This window comes from Anabas testudineus, chromosome 10 (genome assembly GCF_900324465.2).
Source record: "Anabas testudineus chromosome 10, fAnaTes1.2, whole genome shotgun sequence".
NCBI classification, from domain to species: Eukaryota; Metazoa; Chordata; class Actinopteri; order Anabantiformes; family Anabantidae; genus Anabas; species Anabas testudineus.
In genome coordinates this window covers 19,428,166-19,447,044 of record NC_046619.1, presented here as the reverse complement: position 1 = coordinate 19,447,044, position 18,879 = coordinate 19,428,166, and the positions used below count along the sequence as shown (strand labels likewise).

Here is an 18,879-nt window from a genome sequence, read left to right as displayed (position 1 = left end):
GTACAATTGTAAAATCAACTCTGAGGAAATCCTGAGGTGAAAAGTTCGGCTACTGAGTTTGTTTTCTATACATTTCATCTTTATATTACCAAATGGGAAGGCATCATATAGAGCCTGTTTTCTGCTTTGTGCAGCTCAGTAGGTAAGTAATTACGTTTTCCCTTCTACTACATTGTTAATGCTAGTTATGTTTGAATTTATCTTTTATCCATCATCTTTGTTGTATTTAGTAAAGTAGAAGTTTAAAAAGACTTCTAATCAATATTAATAATAAATATATATTTAGTAAAACATTACACTCACTTTAGTTATAAACAAGCAGGCCAAACCACAACAATGGCTCAGTGTGGATTCAATAGTGGACATAATACTGGACACAAAGAGATCCCTCAGCTCCGTCACTGAACCTCATCATTGCAGGTCCATACCTGGGAACAAAGCCAGCTGTCTGACCAAATGAAACCTGCTCCATCTCGCTCGAACAAAGGCCTCAAAGAGGAGCAGCCCTATCACCGCAAAGTTACACAACATCATATAAAGATCAGTTCATCAGAGCCCAAAGCGAAGACAAGCTGAAGAGGCAGTGTGGATAAAATGGGACGGTGATCTGCTTTAATCTTCCCAGGGCAAGTGGCTTGCTTGGTGGCCTAAACGATCCCACAATACTTGGTTCTAGCTCTCCTCCCTTAGTTCTTGTCTAATTAACTTGACTCTAAAAGAAGCCAAAGTCTGGAGGAGAGTACTAATGAAATCCCCCCCGAGTTTCACAATGGGAGAAAAATAACACTGATTCATAACTCTGCCTGGGTTCGATGTTTTGCTGTGACTGCATCCTTCTGGTCCATTTTCTGAACCGACATTAATCCCAACCCTCCCTCCTGGGTCATTTGAAATGTTTATGGAATTCAATAATCAATCTTTTACATCTCTCCTGCTTTCTCCTATGGCATTTTGCATAAAGTAATTCCAGCATTACAATGCTACCCTGGCTGCTGGTTGCTAGGGAACAACCGGAGAAACTCTTTCACTACGAGAGCAGCTTTCATACAAGCCAGGCCTCTTTCTCTTTGTGGGCCCCCAAGGCCGCAAATACTCCTTGTTCACCAAAGAGACACTGGAGCTTGTTTGTAAAATGTTTTCACATAAAAATCACATACGTTTGTGTAAAACACGTTATGTTGACGATGTTACATCCTAATAATCGTCTGAAATTGTCTTTTATTCGATTCTTTTTGGTGTTTTTCCTCTTATAGTTTTGTTCTCCGTTTATGTATAAAACACAGACATCCCATTTTTTAACACCACTTTAGCTAAATAATGGAAAATTACAAAATGGGTTACCCAACACAGTTAGCCACAAGTACTACTGAAACTCTCAAGGCCTTTATAAAACACAGTCATAATGCATTACACATGCAATAAGTGCAATAAACAGTAATTGCTGTATGGTACAAAACAGAAACGCAGCGAAAACTGAAATATAAAAGTGACTGAGGCCCAAAACAAATGAAACAAAATCTATAACAGACATATAGTACTTAAATAAATACGACTTACTGCGTTCAATTCAGTAATCTGGTGCATTCAATTCCTAAATTAATTGAAAATGTGACCTTGGCAGAGCCAGTGGTCTCATGTTTGGAGTGGTTCCAGAGGGTCTCTGGGCTGCAGAACTATCAGCACATGAACAGCATGTTCCCTCTGAGCTGGGAGCGAGCCAGCAGCGTTGCCTTTGTTAGTAGTTAGACGACATTGTCATCTATGCTCTTTCATGCTTTGCCATTAAAATGGAGCAGGGTCTAGCGCCTGCCTGTGTTAGGTGTGACTCCTCACCTTTTATCTCAAAGGCTGATTGTCACACTATAAACCAGACAATGAGCTTTGTTTCTAAAAGCTGGTGTGAGAAAAGAAAAACTTTAAATAATTTGATTTGGTGATGTATTTGATGGGCCGCTACAAAGAGTAAACAACACTGTAATAAACACTTAAGCACTGAATATAAAAATCAAATACAATACCTAGTACACGCTTGAACTATACATTAGGTCCAGTACTTGAAGCCCAACTCAGGACTGAGGGTTACGCTTCTCAGGAACTGATCATACTAGTCTTGTGTTGGAGCCTCCCTTTAGAAGTTTCCTGTTTACAGGTTTGCCTTATAATACGAATCCTTTCACTTCACTCAAACTAAATTGGGCCACAGTTCTAGACAGAAGGGGATTTGAGGCCATATCCTCAGGATGTTTTACAAAAGAAAAACAGTGAACCACTGTGATCTTGTAGGACTTCAGTGTTTCCTCTCTCCTTGGCATCACTTAAGTTGGTAAAAGAGCAACCATTAAATTTTATTTTCCCATATTAAATCTATTTGTTCTTAGTTTTTGCATATAACAGAATATATCTCAGATTTTTTATACTTTTACAGTATTTTATTCAATAAAATCTCATCTCACATCAAGAGTGGAAAACTGCCTTAAACTTCCACTAATCTGCTAATATATCCTTTATTGCAGCAATCAACCTGTTTCATATATTATGCCATAAAATTAAGCTTTAAGTTAGACTAAAGTACTCATGCGGTACTGGGCTATTAACACAAGCCTTTCTCTAAGTCTGCATGGCATGTGTCCAACTGTAGTTGGAACAATTTAGCTAAAACAGCCATTTCCAGAGCAGCGACAATATAATTGATTTTAACCATTTTTGACAAGCAGAAGCTGGTTGTAACAGGGAGTCATTGTGTAGGGTCCACACCACACTTGCTAGTGGATTGAAAGTACCCAAGCCTATCGGGAAGCATGCATGAATGGCCTGCATCTTTCCCTCCAATTATAATCAAATACAGTCTTCATTTAGCCCAATAATAACACAGCCACACTGAGTCAGACCTACACAGACAGACAGCGCAACGAAAAACGGATGAGTCACATATTTCATGACACTTAGGAAACCACACAGAACTTATAGAGGAGTACAGAGTTAAACCCTAGAACATAATACAATGAACAAGGTCATACTGTAATCATAACATATTGTTTTCAGATGACACCTATTAAAGCAATTAATCAAACTGCTTGGACATAAACATGTCAGTTAAGCTTGTTCATATTTCATAATATTTCATATTTTATTTGATTGAGTGAAAAAATACTATGCTCTGTGTATTATTTTTTATCTATCTAAATAAGGAAAAAAACCTAAGAAATCAACATTTATATGTCATATTCACATTTAGGCATGTTGTTTAAATGTTAAAAAAATACCTGCCAACGTTTTTAGGTAACAGAAGGATATGTAACACATGATTCTTTTTATTTGCAACCACATTGCTTATGTACATACTATTTTTTCCATGTGGTAGAAATATGTTCCCAGCATCAAGTATTACTTCCTGTCCTTGTGTTGAAAAATCTGTCATGAGCTCAGCTTTTCACGTCACATAGTTGTGACTAACTAATCATCTTCGATGAGCTATAATTTGCAACTAGTCTCTTGACTCCGAATCACATTAAAATGCACTCGACCACCAGAATTCTGTGAGTTTGACTGACGTCTCATGACTCCTTTGGTACTGGGACTGATTGGTGCCCATTGTGTTGTGTGGTACAGTTCAAAATAACACCCCTTTCCTCAACACTATTTTCTTTCCAGAGTTTAATGTGCAGCCTTTTCCTGTGAACACTGGTTTGCAAACAGCACAGAGGAACTAAACACATTACTCAATCAGAAATAAGCAAATTCTGCTTTAAGGAGATTGTGCAAGCATTAGCTTCTCAGAGGAGCAGCTAATATGGCATTATGTAAGCCTATTGTTGATGGTTCCTCTTAAATTAGGGCTACATAACGCATAAGAAGATCTGCATACTAATCATAGCAAAAATGATTAATGCAAAGGTTTTGCTCTCAGCAGGAGTCGTTTAAGTGTGGAGGAAATATAGCGCCATATGGGAAAGTGTCTGGCAGTGGATGGGGTCAAGTGCAGATGAGCTCATGCCTTTTAATAAATAATGCACAAGTCTAAATGACATCATATTTACAGAGAAAAAAAAATTGCTACAGTGGTGCAAGAAAAGCATAACACAATGTCAGCAGAGCAATATCAATGTCAATTAAGCTGCAAGGGGATTGTTAAATCACATACATCTAGTACATCTGTGCACACACAAGCTCTCTCTTACAGGATCTTAATTTCTTAACTGGCACCCCAGCAATCTGGACTAAGAGCCGTTAGAAAGAGAATGTAATGACTGGTTTGTTTTCACGCAAGCTAAGTTAATTATCCCCCTACTTCCAAAAAGCAGGAAGCAGGGAGCAACCGTCAAACACTGCAACTAGAATCAGATTATGTGGAGGCCTTGGTAATGAATGAACATTTTCCCTGCTGGGCAACAGGGGGGCAGAGGGCTGCAAGGTTAGAAACGTGACCAACCACAGGTTAGACAAACCCTCAGGGACCAATTACAAAGATAAGGTTTCAACCACACCGGTAGCATCCACCAATTCGTTCCACTGCACACAGGAAGTGGAACAACAGCATTCCCAATCAGCAATGTGTAGATGGAGAAAGCGGTGTCGGAGAAGGCTTCTCCTTTTCTTTCCCCTTTGTTTTGTTTTAGCTTGCCCACTTGTGCTCCCACTGGCAGAACTCACGGTCTGCTGCAGCAGCAGTTTTCACATTTGACAGCAACATCCATTAGTACAGACAGTTATTTTTTGCTCATATTAGCACTGTAATGAAATCATCTCTTTTAGCTCACATGGCATGTAATCACCTGTCCACCACCAGCACAGCCGGTAATAAACCACAGTTTACACCAGGCATGACCAGCCACATTAGGATCAAAGACACATCCAGCTAACAGTGCAATGACTCAACAGAGCTTGATACTAACAGGTCTTCACAAAGACGTCTTGGCTTAACTATGTCACTGAGAATCTTACCACTATGGGTCCAACGATTCTCCAAATGAGACCTTGATTTTTGTCTTTAGGGGTTTCAGCATCTTAAAACATGGATGACCTAACACTGTACTATCCCTGAATGCATTACAACACACAGAACAGCAGCTGATAGACAAATGATACTCTGATGTTACTTTCTTTGGGTAAAGCATGTGCACAAAGGCAAGCGACGGGTCCTCATACAATAAGAAATATCAGATTTCCCAGGATGCTGTATTACATTTGGGGTGTCAAGGAGTATTAACATGTAGGAGACTCCTTTGTGAGAGAGGTAGGATGTCTTCTACGGGCTGGCAGAGGATTTGGTGGTGCGACCATGTATGTGTGTGTTGTGGTTTCAGAACCGTCACACCTCTATTTACCACACAAACGTCTTCTTTTCCACTAATCTGACATCATTCCACACTTTCACTTCACAACTCTTCCTCTCCTCTAGACTGTAGCTGATATTTGTTAACACTAGGGCTTCCTTTGCATACAGAAACACAGTTGGTTGGTAGAAGAAGATCAACTTCATAGCTTCACTCCGATTGGCTTTTAACAAAGCATTTGTCCAACGCTCGGTAGAAGCAGCAAGAGTTCAATGCAGTGAGAGAAGTTACCAGTGCCTTGCTGATAAATATTTTAAAGGTTAAACTTAAGTAGGTGAGCAATCCACTAGAGGCATAGTGTTAATGAAATTGTGTCTGGTTGCTACCAGTGAACAGACAGATAGAGCATTTGTGCGAAAGGAGCTGGATGTGGTTTCACAGCAGAACGCTAAATAAGTCTGCACAATATATTTAATTGTACAAAAAAAAAAATGCTTTGCAAACTACGCTGTTATCAGTCATGCTCTGCCTGTGCCAAATAAAGTGGAAGAAACATATGCAAAACATTATCATTAAAGCTTGTGTTTTCCCTCCCAATTATTATAGACTGTAAAAATAAATTATGCTGGAAAAGCTGTAATATATGTATATGTGTATGTGTATGTAATATGTAACTATAATTCACTCGTCTCCTAATTAAAATCTGCAGTTAACAGAATAAAACCTTGCCCTAAACTTGACCCTGTTCATGTAACCCCAACCATGTTTAGGTGCCACTATTAAAAACACGGTAAACAAGTATTAGTATTATGCATGGAGGAACGATATAGTGGGATTTAGAGATGCCTAATCACGCAACTTAATCAGCTCTCCATCTGATCCACGTCATGTCTGAGCAGTTCTCCAAGAGGGAGGATTATACAGCGGATTGAGCCTATATGGCATGGGCCTGAGGCTAAAAAGCAACGTCACTAGTATGATAGTAGTAGTATGGTAGCTACATTTATGACATCACAGATACACTAATAATAAATTAATTTACTAGAACTAATAAATGTATATTCAGTTTCATTCAGTATTTAATGTCAGTGACATTTTCTTCACTTATTATATCATTGTTCAGCACTGTAGGTGCCACTTTTTTTTAAATGCTAGAATTTGTAAAATCTAATGCATTATAATTTAGTATCAGTCATGTAAATATTGTACGCAGGGAATGGTTTATTCTTAAGCTTTCCTAGCAGCAAAGTGGGTCTCCAACTAAGTTATGTAAAGACTGTGGTTGCCCAGTGGCATGAGGTCTATTGCCTTTTTGCTGTGAAGGCCAATGGAATTTCTGGAGTCTTAACTCCAGAGCTGCTTTCTTCGCTTTAAAAATACCTCTAGGAATGCAAACATAAGCAACTAGAACATGCCTTAGACGTTACAGTAAGTGTGATTCAGTACAAATGTACAGTGCGCCCTAAAGGACATCCCAACCTGTCGGCACAGATGAAATGAAACTTAAAACTAGAATCCAGCACCATGAGTGTTATATAATAAATCAAGCCAAACAGATAAAAGCAACCACTGTGGTCTCAGTAAGCCAGTATTCAAGACCAAAATATGAAAGTACAGTACAGAAGACAGACAAATGCAGAGTAAGGAACTTAGAAGCCAGCATGAGTTCTCTCCATAAACCTTTAGGAATTGTAACTTCCTCTTACACTCTGTATTTCCAAAAGGAACTAATAATTCTGCTGAAGGATATTTCTGCAACCTCCTAAGGAAGAATAAACCTCTACACAGTGAGGAACCTTTATGATTGAATTTTGATTAGTGCATCTCTCTTATCAGGTTTTTGCAACCATCTTAAAAAAAAACCAACAGTAACTTGTAGGTTTTGGTGTGAACCCCTTTCTGGCCCCCTTTGCATCACCACTCATCAACCACACAGGCACAAAACTGCTGCGCAAGAGACTGCTGTCTCAGTGGCCTCAGTGGAGCAGAATGTAATGCAGCCACAAATCGCATCTTTGCAAATCTGTCTTCAGACAACAACCGAGCTGTGTACGTCATCTCATTATTCTCAACTGGAAAAACAATCAACTCGTGCACAGAAGATCACTATCAACTTCAAAAGACTACACATTCACTTAGACAGTAGATGATCACACCTGGAATGGGATTGATTCATATCAAACACTCATGAGATTGAGATTAAGTATCAACGTACCTTAGTCATGGATAAATAAAAGCAGTATCAGTGCAACCACAAGTAGTAGAAATACCACCACTCGAAGGAGCTTTAGCTTGGTTTTGTGCTCCACTAGTACTAAATGACGCTTCGTGGGGTGAAAGCCACTGTGTGTTTAACTTACTTCAATCTCAGTGGTGCATTCAAACACAAACCGTCCTACTCCACTGTACTGGTCTTTATTATTAGATTTTGGTGCGTAACAGACGCACACGGCGATACAAACATTCTTGTGTACTTCAGTACGGAGCAGTTTCAGGAATGCAAATGTTTTCTGGCTTAGTCAACTATGGTATCAGACACTTATCTTAACAATTAAGCTGTAAATCCAGCATAGCATGACATATTTGATTTAGGGTGAAACCCTTTCATCAGTTTTACCCCATAGAGTCATAACAAAGAAAAATCAATAGCTTTAACTCAATAATCAATAGCTTTTATGAGCCCACTGACCACTAGTCTAGCACTATCTTTTATCACCATCACAATATAATGAATAAAGTTGATGGGGAAATAAAAGCATGATTCAAATGAGCCAATCAGAAACCTTGCTGCTCCTGTGTGTGGGCATTGTACGGTGAATTTGTTTCCTTCTTTCCTTCCTGAAATCATCCCCTGTATTTAAACTGGGAGGAATACATCATTGTGACCTCGGTGTGTGTAACCACTTGAGCCTGCACTCAGCCTCCACTTTCAACACAAGAATAACATGTGACGTCACTACAGCGTTAGCTCTGCACAGTGTAAGTGAATGCCAAAGCAACTGGCGCCTAAATTAACACATGGGAGTTTTGGAGAATTAACAACCTTGTGTTGCCCGGGGAAATTACACTAAGACTTCAGTAGAAAAAAAAAGCTGCCAGAGAAGTCCCCTTTACAGCAGATTAAATAGATGTTAAATAGGTTAAATAGATGTTCATATGCTTCCGATGGCCTGTGAGAAATAGGAAACAGTAACAAAAACAACACGCAACTTCAGAAATAGCAGTTTTGGAGGGAAAGGGATTCTGTTGTCAAGACAGTCTTCCTGCTTAAGTTCAAAAAGCATCCTGACGCCTTTCCTCTTCCTGGTGTTTGTACTGGGCAGGATGCTGAGAAATGGGGTCACAAGCTAATCAGTCAGTTTACAATCTGTAGCAACTCCTGCATTTTATTTTTTTACAAAAATATAGTGTAAAAATTATCCTCCATATTTCAGTAGCAGAAACTGCAGTAAGCAAAAAGCTTTATTTTATATTTATTTTACAACTTATCTATTTGTAAATGAGTCAAGAACAAATACAGACCTGTTTAGTTAAAGTTAATTTAAAATAACCTTTAAATAATGTAAAACACAGAGCTTCCTTTGCTAGTTTTATTCGACTATAACAAGCCACAGTCCTGCTATGTCGTCATTTCAACTATTTTGTTGAACCTTTTATTTTTGTACATAACATATCTCTGAATGTTTCCCATAGTAGCAGCATCTTTAAACTAATTTTGCTCTTCCTTATGTGTGATTAATCACCACAATAGTGGCCTAGAAACTAAAGTGAATTTATTCACAGCAAGAATGAACATCTACTAAACGCACAAATGCATTTGTTTTCCCCCTTATCTATGTATAGTCACTATAATCCTGCGCTGATCTCCTGTCTAGGTCCAGAATATGTGGAAACAATGTAAAGTAGGCACTTTGTCCTTCCAGTTATGGAAGGGTCAAGGCAGTGGAGGGCTGTTGTTTATGGCTTTTAGCTTTGCCATCTGGCTAAACAAGATGAGACATGTCAGTCCAGCTATTTGCTGAAAATAAATAGCAGCGAAAGCAGTTGAATAATCTGTGCAGCTTGTAGAGCCAGGTGCATGATGGTTTTTGTTCCTATAAACGCAACAAAAAGTTTTGCTTGTTATTTATGGATTTGCTGGTGCAGTCTTAGTTTCCCACTCGTGTGGTTGAATGACTAGATAAAATTATGGGCAGCATTTAAAATGACAAACTATTTCCATGGCTCATTAAATAGCTAGTTGTCAATTACAACTACTACAATACATCACTTCATGAGAAGAGACAGACGTCAAAGTTCAGTGCATAATTCTGCACAACTAAAGATAACTCAACCCCCACCTAGTGACCTGAAAAACAAACATGACACAGACTCTACTTTCACAAACAAAGCCCGAGTTTGCTGTTTAATGATGAATGCTCATTCTGGGAAAACGACAACCATTTACTATATAAACCAATTAATACACTGGTTTGTTAAAAATATAATATGTTATAATATGTAATGAGAAATGTGTTTCATATGTGATTAGTGTAATATTGAATTTAACTAAGATTCTGATACAAAAACACTGCATTAGTCCTTAACTATAGGCTCATACTGGAAATCTTATCCTGAAGCTGGCTCACTGTCACTGAGTCGTCTGCCAATCTGATAATATGCCTGTCCTGTAAACCCCACCCTTGCTTGATTTAGTCTACATGAAATTCAGCCTTATTTACGATTAATTTATCTACAAATGTTGGGGAATAAATGGTGAAATGTGTATGGAGAACAACCCATTTAAACTCTTTACATTAATAGAATACATTTTACTCTTAAGTCTTATCATAGCTGCAATAATGCTGCAGCTTTGTCTTCCACCTTTCTCTGCTTTCTGATTATCAGACTGCCTCCTTGGACCAGTGTCAAAAATTCAATGCACTTCCAATTACAGTCCAAGATCAAGCAAGGGAAACTGACAAGGCCAGTGTGAACACTAGCTGTCAAGTGGGCAGTTATTTAAGCTGTCATGTGACAATAGGGTGAAGCAGAGGGTCAAATCCCAGTGTGGTCAGTCTTCAGCGATAAGGGCCAATCCCTGTAACCGTTAGCTAATCCTGACAGAGAGGCCATGCCAACACCATTAGGATAAACTCTGTCAGCCACTTCACTCGATAGACACCTGAAAGGAACACCGGGAGAGGTGCTGCTATAGAAAAAGACAAGACAAACAAAAGCACAACCACATGATATTCAATACCATGGAAAGGGTTTTATTCCTATGGAGGAAAAAACGTGTGGACAGAAACTGTACAGATCTTTTCTTTTTCTACAAACTCTAAATCCTGTTGCCATCACACTTTCTCCTCTGACTAGATTATTTTAAATAGTCATTTAGTCTGGGTTCAAATAATAATAATTTCAAAATCCTCCTGAATGCAGTGTTTGTATAGTGACACAGCATGTACTCCTTTCATGGCTCCACAATGTTCAGTGACCATCATTCCAGTTATTTTTACTCAATCTCACAGTAGGACATATTTTATCCAAACCTCAGCATCTTTTAATCTGACCTATTTTCCATCTGAGAAATTCCAAGGGTTTAATTTCCCCTTCACACATTCTTGGCTGTAAACAGCATTCTGACTTTGATATGACTCGAAGAATCCTATCATCAGAAGAACAGTAAAAGCTATTTAACATTGTGATTTACAATAGTTACAGAGAAGAAATTGTGAGCTGTTTTGATTGAAAATAACCCAAACATTACGTTTTCTTTTTTATTTTACAAGTTATATCTAAACATAACATTCTGAATTTTTCCATTTCATTGATAGAATCATTTAAATATGACAAATAATTTGCTTTAGACTAAATATAAAACTCTTGATCCTGTCTTAAAAAAACATTGCCGCCACTGATGCCAAGCAATTCTGTACTCTCATTTTTGTTTCCGTAACCACAATGGCATTCGTCACCCGAACAAATTATAGCTTGCATAAAGCTGTAAATACTGTGGGTCCAGTACAGTTAACAAGCCATCAATGACACCATAATTGTTTCCTCAATGTCAGATAGACGGGCATTTGGCTGTGCTGCTAACTGCAGTCCACTGCTTTAAGTGGAGGGCTATTGATTGTCCATTGTGTGTTTTCTAAAGCAGCATCTATCCACAGACAGTGCTTAAATAAAAAGTACAATCTTTAGGATGCATAATGTGAATCTGTAAGGCAGAAAAGTTGAAGTCTGAAGTCACGCAGTGGAGTGTGTGTGTATATGTATGTGTGTGGCTCAGGGGTTATAACCATAGCCCACAGCATTTGCATGTTCAAAAGCCATCCAACCAGCACTCAACTTCCCAAAGGAAACTATTGGTATTTACCAGATACTACAGTGACCACACTGAGCTTCAGAAGCAATAAATAAAAGTCAAGGCGTTAGAAATTAATAACTACTGAAGCAAGTTGACTAAGTTAGAAGTGCATAATGCATAAATTGTATCTTGATCTACTACAAATGACTGGAGGCAACGTTTGTTTTGGTAGGCTAGCGTGGGCTATTGGCTAAGTTAGGATTAGCCACATGTTGAGCCTCTCATGTGCTCATCACTGCAACATTTTGGAGTTTCCTTTTATCCCAAACTGCAAAACTCGCCCAACAACGACAAATGCACCACTAAAAAGGTGGAAATGAGAGGAACACAGTGGTGGTACACCGTGGGTTAGATTCCCACCGTGGCTGCAGCTCCTGTTATGTTAAGTGGCCGTGATTATCTGTGCTGATAAAGGACTTAGCGGGATGCAGCCACACGTAACACGGGAACAAGCTGAATGGCAACAGTTGCACACAACAGAAACACTGTTGCCGTTTCCGACACTACAAGGTGGAGGATGTTGCACTGAAATGTAGCAACTAGAGTGGCAACACCTCAGAGACACACACTTCTGAATGAAGCTTCCTTTACAAGTTAAACACAATAAATCATTGCATCTGACCTGTTGCGTCCTTTCAGCCGGATTCATCATCACAGCCTGACGAAAGCTGTTATCCACATAAGACGCCATTGTTTTGGAGGACGCCGTCTGGAGGAGCCTGAATTCCTTCTCCTGGAAAATAGGTTTAGAAATATCCAGGTGTGCGGATATATTCAACGGAGGTCCCCGTGGGTGTCTTGTTGGGTTCTCGTCGCCTGAGCTCCGACGTTAGCGGATAAGCTGGGAGTGCCCGGAGCCAGGCCACGACTGGAGCCAGACACCGGAGCCGAATACTCGCCCTGTCCGTCTGTGGGTAGCCCGAGCCGAAACCGGCTGCCAACACCGGCCCCGACCGAGAGGAAACTTCTAGTGGAAGCGCCGCCGAAACAGTGTCATATAACTATTGTCCTAAAGAGAGAAATGTCCCCTTGTTCGAAGCAGCATTCATCAAAGCCATTCGATGTCTCTTCAGCATTCTGCTAGCGACGAAAAGAAATCCCATGTACGGTCCACCATACAAAAAAAGTGAGCTAAAGGCCAACAGTTATCCCGTCAACAACAACCCGGCGTCCATAATAACACACAGACCTGGATACGCTCACTGAGAAAAAACATTATATTGTCATTTTTCTAGGTCTAAAAGTGCAGATAGGTCCGCGGCTGAGCTCTGTTGTGTGCCACCATGGTGACTGACACACCATTGTCAACATCAGCAGAATTAATGTGGCACTTCCTCTGGGCTTCTTTTCAAAATAAACCTCCCCCAACGTGTTTTAACGCACACAACAAAGAGGCAGCGAGGGATGGTGGTGAATTAGTAGAATAAATATGTATTTTGCATCACAGGTACGATACTAAAAGGCCTGTAATTAAGTACAAATCTGTATCCAAATGTCACTGAGGGTGTCTTTCGGATAGCCTGCACTAAAAAGCTCGCTATTGTTTTAAATGCACCAGATTATTTTTTTTTTTTTTTTTTGCTCTCATTAAGAAATAGAAATTCAATAAATAAATATCAAAAGGACGAATGAGAATTACTCGAGACTACAATGACATGTAGTGGGTTTGTCTAGCATGCATTCATACAAAATAAAACATAACTTTTGATTTTAGAGTATTCCAATATTATAATTAATATTGATAAATTATACTAATATCATACAATAATAAATAAATTATATGAATATAATGTATATTATTATTGTTTTGCTTAGAATTAGTAAGCGAAACCTGGTCTCATCTTATTTTGAATGTAAGATCCTAGCATTTCCGGTCTCTCTGTTTTCTATGTGTGACTTGACAGAGATTGAGCCACAAGGGGCGACTCATGGGCGAGTCCATCTGTGAAAGAAAGAAAAGAACTGGGCACGGAGAGGTTGGTGTGATCAAGAGAAGTGGTGCGTGTGTGCCACCTAGTGACTGAACAGGAAAAGACAAATGTGCAGGATTTACAGGTTGTCAGGAGTGAAAATCAGCATGGGATGAAAGAAGCATGTTAAATATTTAATATCCTGGATTATTGCAAACACACGTGGAAAATAACAGAGAATTTAAAAGTGAAGTTTGTATAAATGGTTTATTCAATCCTACTGACACAAAAGGTTCCCAACAGTAACTCCACATTGTGAGAGTCTCCAGGAGATCGTATGGGAAATTAGTTATACAACCAGTGTCTGAATAGAGTGTTAAAACTTACAGGTTGTTTCAGCAAACAGAGAGGCTACGACCTAAATATATAAAAATCTCTTGGATTAATTCAATTAATAAATACAAAAACAAAAAGGAGATGGGTGTCATAAAAAAAAAAATGGTATATGGATTGTAAAATGTAACACCTTAGACTAGTATGCAACTGTTTGTGCAAAACTAGTGGTATATAAAAATAATAATTACAATATACAACATAGTACAACACTATAAATATTATGCTGATGAAGTTGTTAAACAGGTTAATATGAAAGTGAATTGTTTTTAAATTCTGAAAACAAGATGTTTGATAGCATCTCTACTGTCATGTTTATTTAGTTTATCAAATCATCTGGGATGAACTGAGTCAGATATTATAGTGGACATGCTTCAGTGGCAGAAACATCCCATGTTTTTAGAGGCACTTACGTAACTAGGCCACAACCACTGACACCATGACAACCAGTGGTTGCATGACAACCAACCATGACCCCATGGACAGAGCAGGACCGCTGGGCTCATGTTATCACCCAAGGGTGCTCATTATATGTGTGTTTCTAACCTTCAACTGATCTAAAGATAACAGCAGAAATATTATGCAAAACAGTGAAGAAGCTGCAGGAAGACCACAGTATGGACAAAGGATCCTTTTTACAGGTAGGACACCAACATACTTCTATTGTGCCAGCCAAGTGAGTGTAATTGAAAAAGGTAAATGTGATCTTGAACGGTCAGAATATTTCCTCTGTGTTCTCTACAACATACACTTTCTGTTCCAGCCATTAGCAAATTGAAGAACTTCTGTAAATGACGACTGTTTCCTATGAAATCATGCTGAAGGACGTTAAAGAAATGTACAACTGTTGAAGCATGTAGTCTATGTCCACATGTCCAGCCCAATATAAGTGTGACTGGACACATGATGGCACTGTAACCTGGGCCAAAAACAAGTAGATATATTTTATGTGTGCATAAGTGTACACACTGTGGGTCAAGGTGCAATTTTAAGCTCTGTGTGTATGATTTAAGGCATTCTTCATTTCTGTTGTGATGTATATTTTAGTTCAGTGTGATTGTCTGAGTCCAGTTGTATGTCATTCACTTCTGTTACGTTAGTCTCAGTAGACAAAGTTTCTTATTTTTCTTAATGTATGGTTCTAATATTCAATAATTATTTCAAATTCACCCATATGACGTTTGTGTTGTTTGTCTCCTTTTCTTAAATGTTGATCTTTTTAAACTAGGTCCAGATGGAATTGGAGACTACAGGCCCAGAGCAGATTATTTCCCTGGATACATTGGTGTAGGCACTTCAACACCTGAGGCCACAGGTGACCTCAGTTATTTGTGCCGTGCTGCACCAAATGCCCCCCCTCTCATGCCCAGGCAGAGCTATGTGGGTGAGGTTGGCTGGGGCTGGCAGTATAACCAGCTGTTGAACAGTGGGACACTGCTCAGCAATATGCAAATTAAGGTACGGCTTAAACCCACTGCGTACAGCTTATGCAAATTAGTGTGTAGTAGACACATCGCCCCTCAGGTAAGGCAGCACAAAGTTGTACCGAGCATGACTTTGAGAAATAGTTGAGTTTTACTGGATAAGCAGAGCTGAAATAACGGGACTGGTCTGTATCTTATATTTTTAATGTTTTGTCTCTTAGTTAATGTACAGCAGTGTCATTTGTAGTAGGTATTAGTGCTGTTACATAATACATGTTGATTCATGGCATCACAGATGTTACTTTTCATGCTGTCGGGTAGAAAATACAATACATTGTTAACCAGAATTAATCTGAATTTAGTCCTTATTTCCTGACAGAAAACCGAGATACGGACAGTGTTGGAGGACAGAGTCACTCACAGGTTTCAGAACCAATAGTAAGACGACATCTGCAACCTACACTTTGCACGTGTTGAATGTCTTTTGTTTTCATCACTCAGACTCATATTACGTGTGTGTGTGTGTGTGTGTGTGTGTGTGTGTGTGTGTGTGTGTGTGTGTATGTCTAGTGGATAAGTGAGAACATCTCAGGTTTGCACAGTGTTGAGTAACGGCATTGTAGGTTATCTGCTTGCACATTCATAATGCAACACTTCCACATTTGCAGGCACCTACACCTCAAGCTGTAGACAAGAAGTCAGCAAGATAGACCTGGATGGATTCACACAGCTGACACAAATACGGACATAGACAGAAACGCTGAATTCAAATGTCACAATATATATACCATTAATCCCTCAACACTCTTTAACAATAAATATGAATCCTCCATTCCCACCCATGACATTTAAGTCTAGAAATACATCTGAGACTGACAAGTCTGAGACATTTTAAAAAATAGCCAGAGAGCAGAAAAAGAAAACAAGATGATCTCTTCGTTTGCTCCTCAGGCCAACATGTCACATTAGTAGTAAGGATTTAGGAAACACAACTACACAAGGTTAAATACCTCAAGAGCTGAGTGGAGAAATATAACAAGTGCAGACGATTCATGTTCAACTACTATTATCAAGACAACTAAAGAAAGAATAATTTTTCAAAAGATGAGATTAACTGTAACGTTCACTTTTTTACACTGTGTTTTAAATGTGTCATGTGTTTTCCTCCTCACCAAAACTATTTTTATAATAGCTGCATGTGTATACTGACATGGAGAATGTGTCAGTGTCAGCCCAGTACGTTACTAAGGTATTTTATGTAGTTTTTACTTTTAATTTGTCACCGGAGTGTGTTTACCCATTTTTCTTTTATTCGGTTATTTTGTTTTCTGGTGTCTAATGGGTATCACAGCCTCGTGAGACCTACACTACGAGGTTCAACACAGAACACATTTATTCTTGATGTAGAGACAGTGCATATTCATCTCTGTCACTCTCTCTGTGTTTGCCAAATGGGCTGTTAGCCTGTTGTTCCTGAAATAGCCGGTATAACAAAACCAAATAAACCATCAAAAGCTACAAAGTACAGTACAGAACATGGGGTAGTTACACAATCTTGAGTGTTGAAGAGAGCAAACAGGATTCAACCCCTTCTGTCAGCAGTGACAAAGGATACGTTAACAATCAAATCATAATGAAACTGCATCGACACTGTGACAGGCTAAAACCAGAACGTGCTCAGACAGACAAGCAGGCAGGACGTCGTGTTGGGAAGTTTTCAAGGAAAACCTTTAATATCTGAGCTCAGGTTTGTCGTAACGAACAAACCCATCAGTTCTACAGCTGCTCGGTCAGATACACAACAACAGGAGATTAATCTGTATCGTAATGTACTTGATGAGGATGCAGTGAGCACTTTTGGCATAAGCACAGGAAAAGGCTGTACTTTAATTCTGAAATATTGCTGCATCTTATTCATGCTCATAATTTTAATTTGAAGAAGGCAGTGGGCAAGAGGTAATGCAAAGACGAACCAAAGAGCACATCCACTTTCGAGTAGACCTGGCGATGTGCCACATGGTTTGCTACCACAGCAAACAATGACTTGAACTGTACACGGTAAAACACAGCAGATCACGCCCATGATCGTGATTCAAGGCAACCACACCCAGCTTAGGCGGCTGCTTCTGTGTAGCATCCCTTCTGCGAAAAGACATACATCAGAGTTTCCGAGATGTTTGTTTAAGCCTGTATCAACAGCACTTGGGACCCAGCCTGTGTCACTGTAGCACTCAGCCAGTCTGCAGTGTTTCCAACAGAAAGCTAGCCCGGGCAAACATCAGTCAGCCCCGTAGAAATGGTCTGAATAATGTTTTTCTCAGGCTGATTGTGGGAAGTAACAACAATCCACTCGTGTCTTGACACAGATCCATGAGCTGGGTCACAAATATAACAGGAAACACAGCTCCACTCCACTGCTCACTTGATAAGGAGCAGCTGCACGGTCTGAAACTAATCCTTCAACATTACTCTGAAATGCATTTGTAATGCCACCGTAACACTAATATTTGCTTGGCTGCAAATTTCATCCTTTAATGAAAACATTTTGACTGCACATCCAATATAATTCTACATTTTGACTTGATCACCTGCTCATCTGTTGAACAATAGGTATGCACATTCAACACTCTTCCGCAGAAAGGATTTCTGTTTCGTCTTTATTTTAATCATAAAACTCAACATGTGAGGCCTTTACTATGCAGATGTTTGTGAAAGGACAAACCCATTAGCATCCAGGTAATGTCAAACCAAAGTAGTTTCATTACTTTGGGAAGAGTGGAGAGACTTTCTGAGTCACTATTTATTGTCTAGTAAAATTACTGCATCCGGTTGATGCAACATGTAGATCAGTTATGTAAGTTAAAAACCTGATTTACCTCTTCCACCATCTCCTGTGGCCTGTAATGGCTTCGTATTTGTTTACTCCCAGAAAGAATATGATGGATGACTAACTACAAGATAAGAAGTATCAAGGAGACAGTCGGTGCTAACAGCAGATGGCATTCTACCACCCACAACCGCTGGAGGACCTGACTCCTAATGAGATGCTCCAACTTTGTTTAAACGTCTTTAAATCTCTGTTACATGTTGACTTTTTCAACTGACTGTTTCATTTTCACACCCTCCAGCCTCCGTGATTAAGAAGCAATTGACACAGCGTTTGGTCTCAAGCAGGCTCAGATTATTGTTTTGCACAGTTGTGGAAAGTTTAAAACTCTACAGGCTCCACCTTCTCTTCTATAATCACTGTATTTTCCAAAAGAATTCTGAACTACACCTTTGACAGTATAAACAAGTTCTGAATGAGTCTCTTTGTCAAAGTGCTAACAGTCTGCAGAATGTGGTGTAATATATCATACAGTATTGATTCCTTAAGCTGAAGATTATTCCCAAATAAAACCGCGATAACCACCCTCCTCCGTCTTACAATGTCAGATATAGACTTCAGATTCCTATGTGAAAAGCAACCGGTAATCCTTCCCAATGGCTAAAGCAATCATCTCCAGTTATGTCTGGTGTAGATA

At 39.2% G+C, this 18,879-nt stretch overlaps 2 protein-coding genes across 10 annotated transcripts in view; one reads left to right on the top strand and one right to left on the bottom strand.

The window, feature by feature from the left end:
* rapgef2 (Rap guanine nucleotide exchange factor (GEF) 2) overlaps positions 1–12,917 on the bottom strand; it is an 86,488-nt gene extending 73,571 nt beyond the window's left edge. For all 8 annotated transcript variants that reach the window (XM_026357364.1, XM_026357365.1, XM_026357370.1 and 5 more), the window contains exon 1: positions 12,251–12,917. In XM_026357364.1, the coding sequence (XP_026213149.1) occupies positions 12,251–12,319 (69 nt within the window). In that variant the 5' untranslated portion in view covers positions 12,320–12,917. The remainder of the gene's footprint in view (positions 1–12,250) is intronic.
* A 1,503-nt stretch (positions 12,918–14,420) lies between these two features.
* On the top strand, positions 14,421–18,438 carry LOC113160739 (uncharacterized protein C4orf45). 2 transcript variants are annotated; one of them, XM_026358145.1, is made up of 4 exons: positions 14,421–14,572; positions 15,160–15,389; positions 15,735–15,793; positions 18,285–18,438. In XM_026358145.1, coding segments are annotated over exons 1-4 (351 nt in total). In that variant the 5' UTR covers positions 14,421–14,511; the 3' UTR covers positions 18,286–18,438. The 2 variants fall into 2 exon arrangements, with proteins under 2 accessions (XP_026213930.1, XP_026213929.1); XM_026358144.1 differs by lacking the exon at positions 18,285–18,438 and adding an exon at positions 16,024–16,182.
* The last annotated feature ends 441 nt before the right edge of the window (positions 18,439–18,879 follow it).

What these genes read in the sequence shown, in the direction of transcription:
- LOC113160739 (XM_026358145.1), top strand. Translation starts at nt 14,512, where the DNA reads ATGCAAAACAGTGAAGAAGCTGCAGGAAGACCACAGTATGGACAAAGG. An exon ending in ACAAAGGATCCTTTTTACAG is followed by an intron (nt 14,573 to 15,159) that starts GTAGGACACCAA and finishes TTTTTAAACTAG; the next exon opens with GTCCAGATGGAATTGGAGAC. An exon ending in TCAGCAATATGCAAATTAAG is followed by an intron (nt 15,390 to 15,734) that starts GTACGGCTTAAA and finishes ATTTCCTGACAG; the next exon opens with AAAACCGAGATACGGACAGT.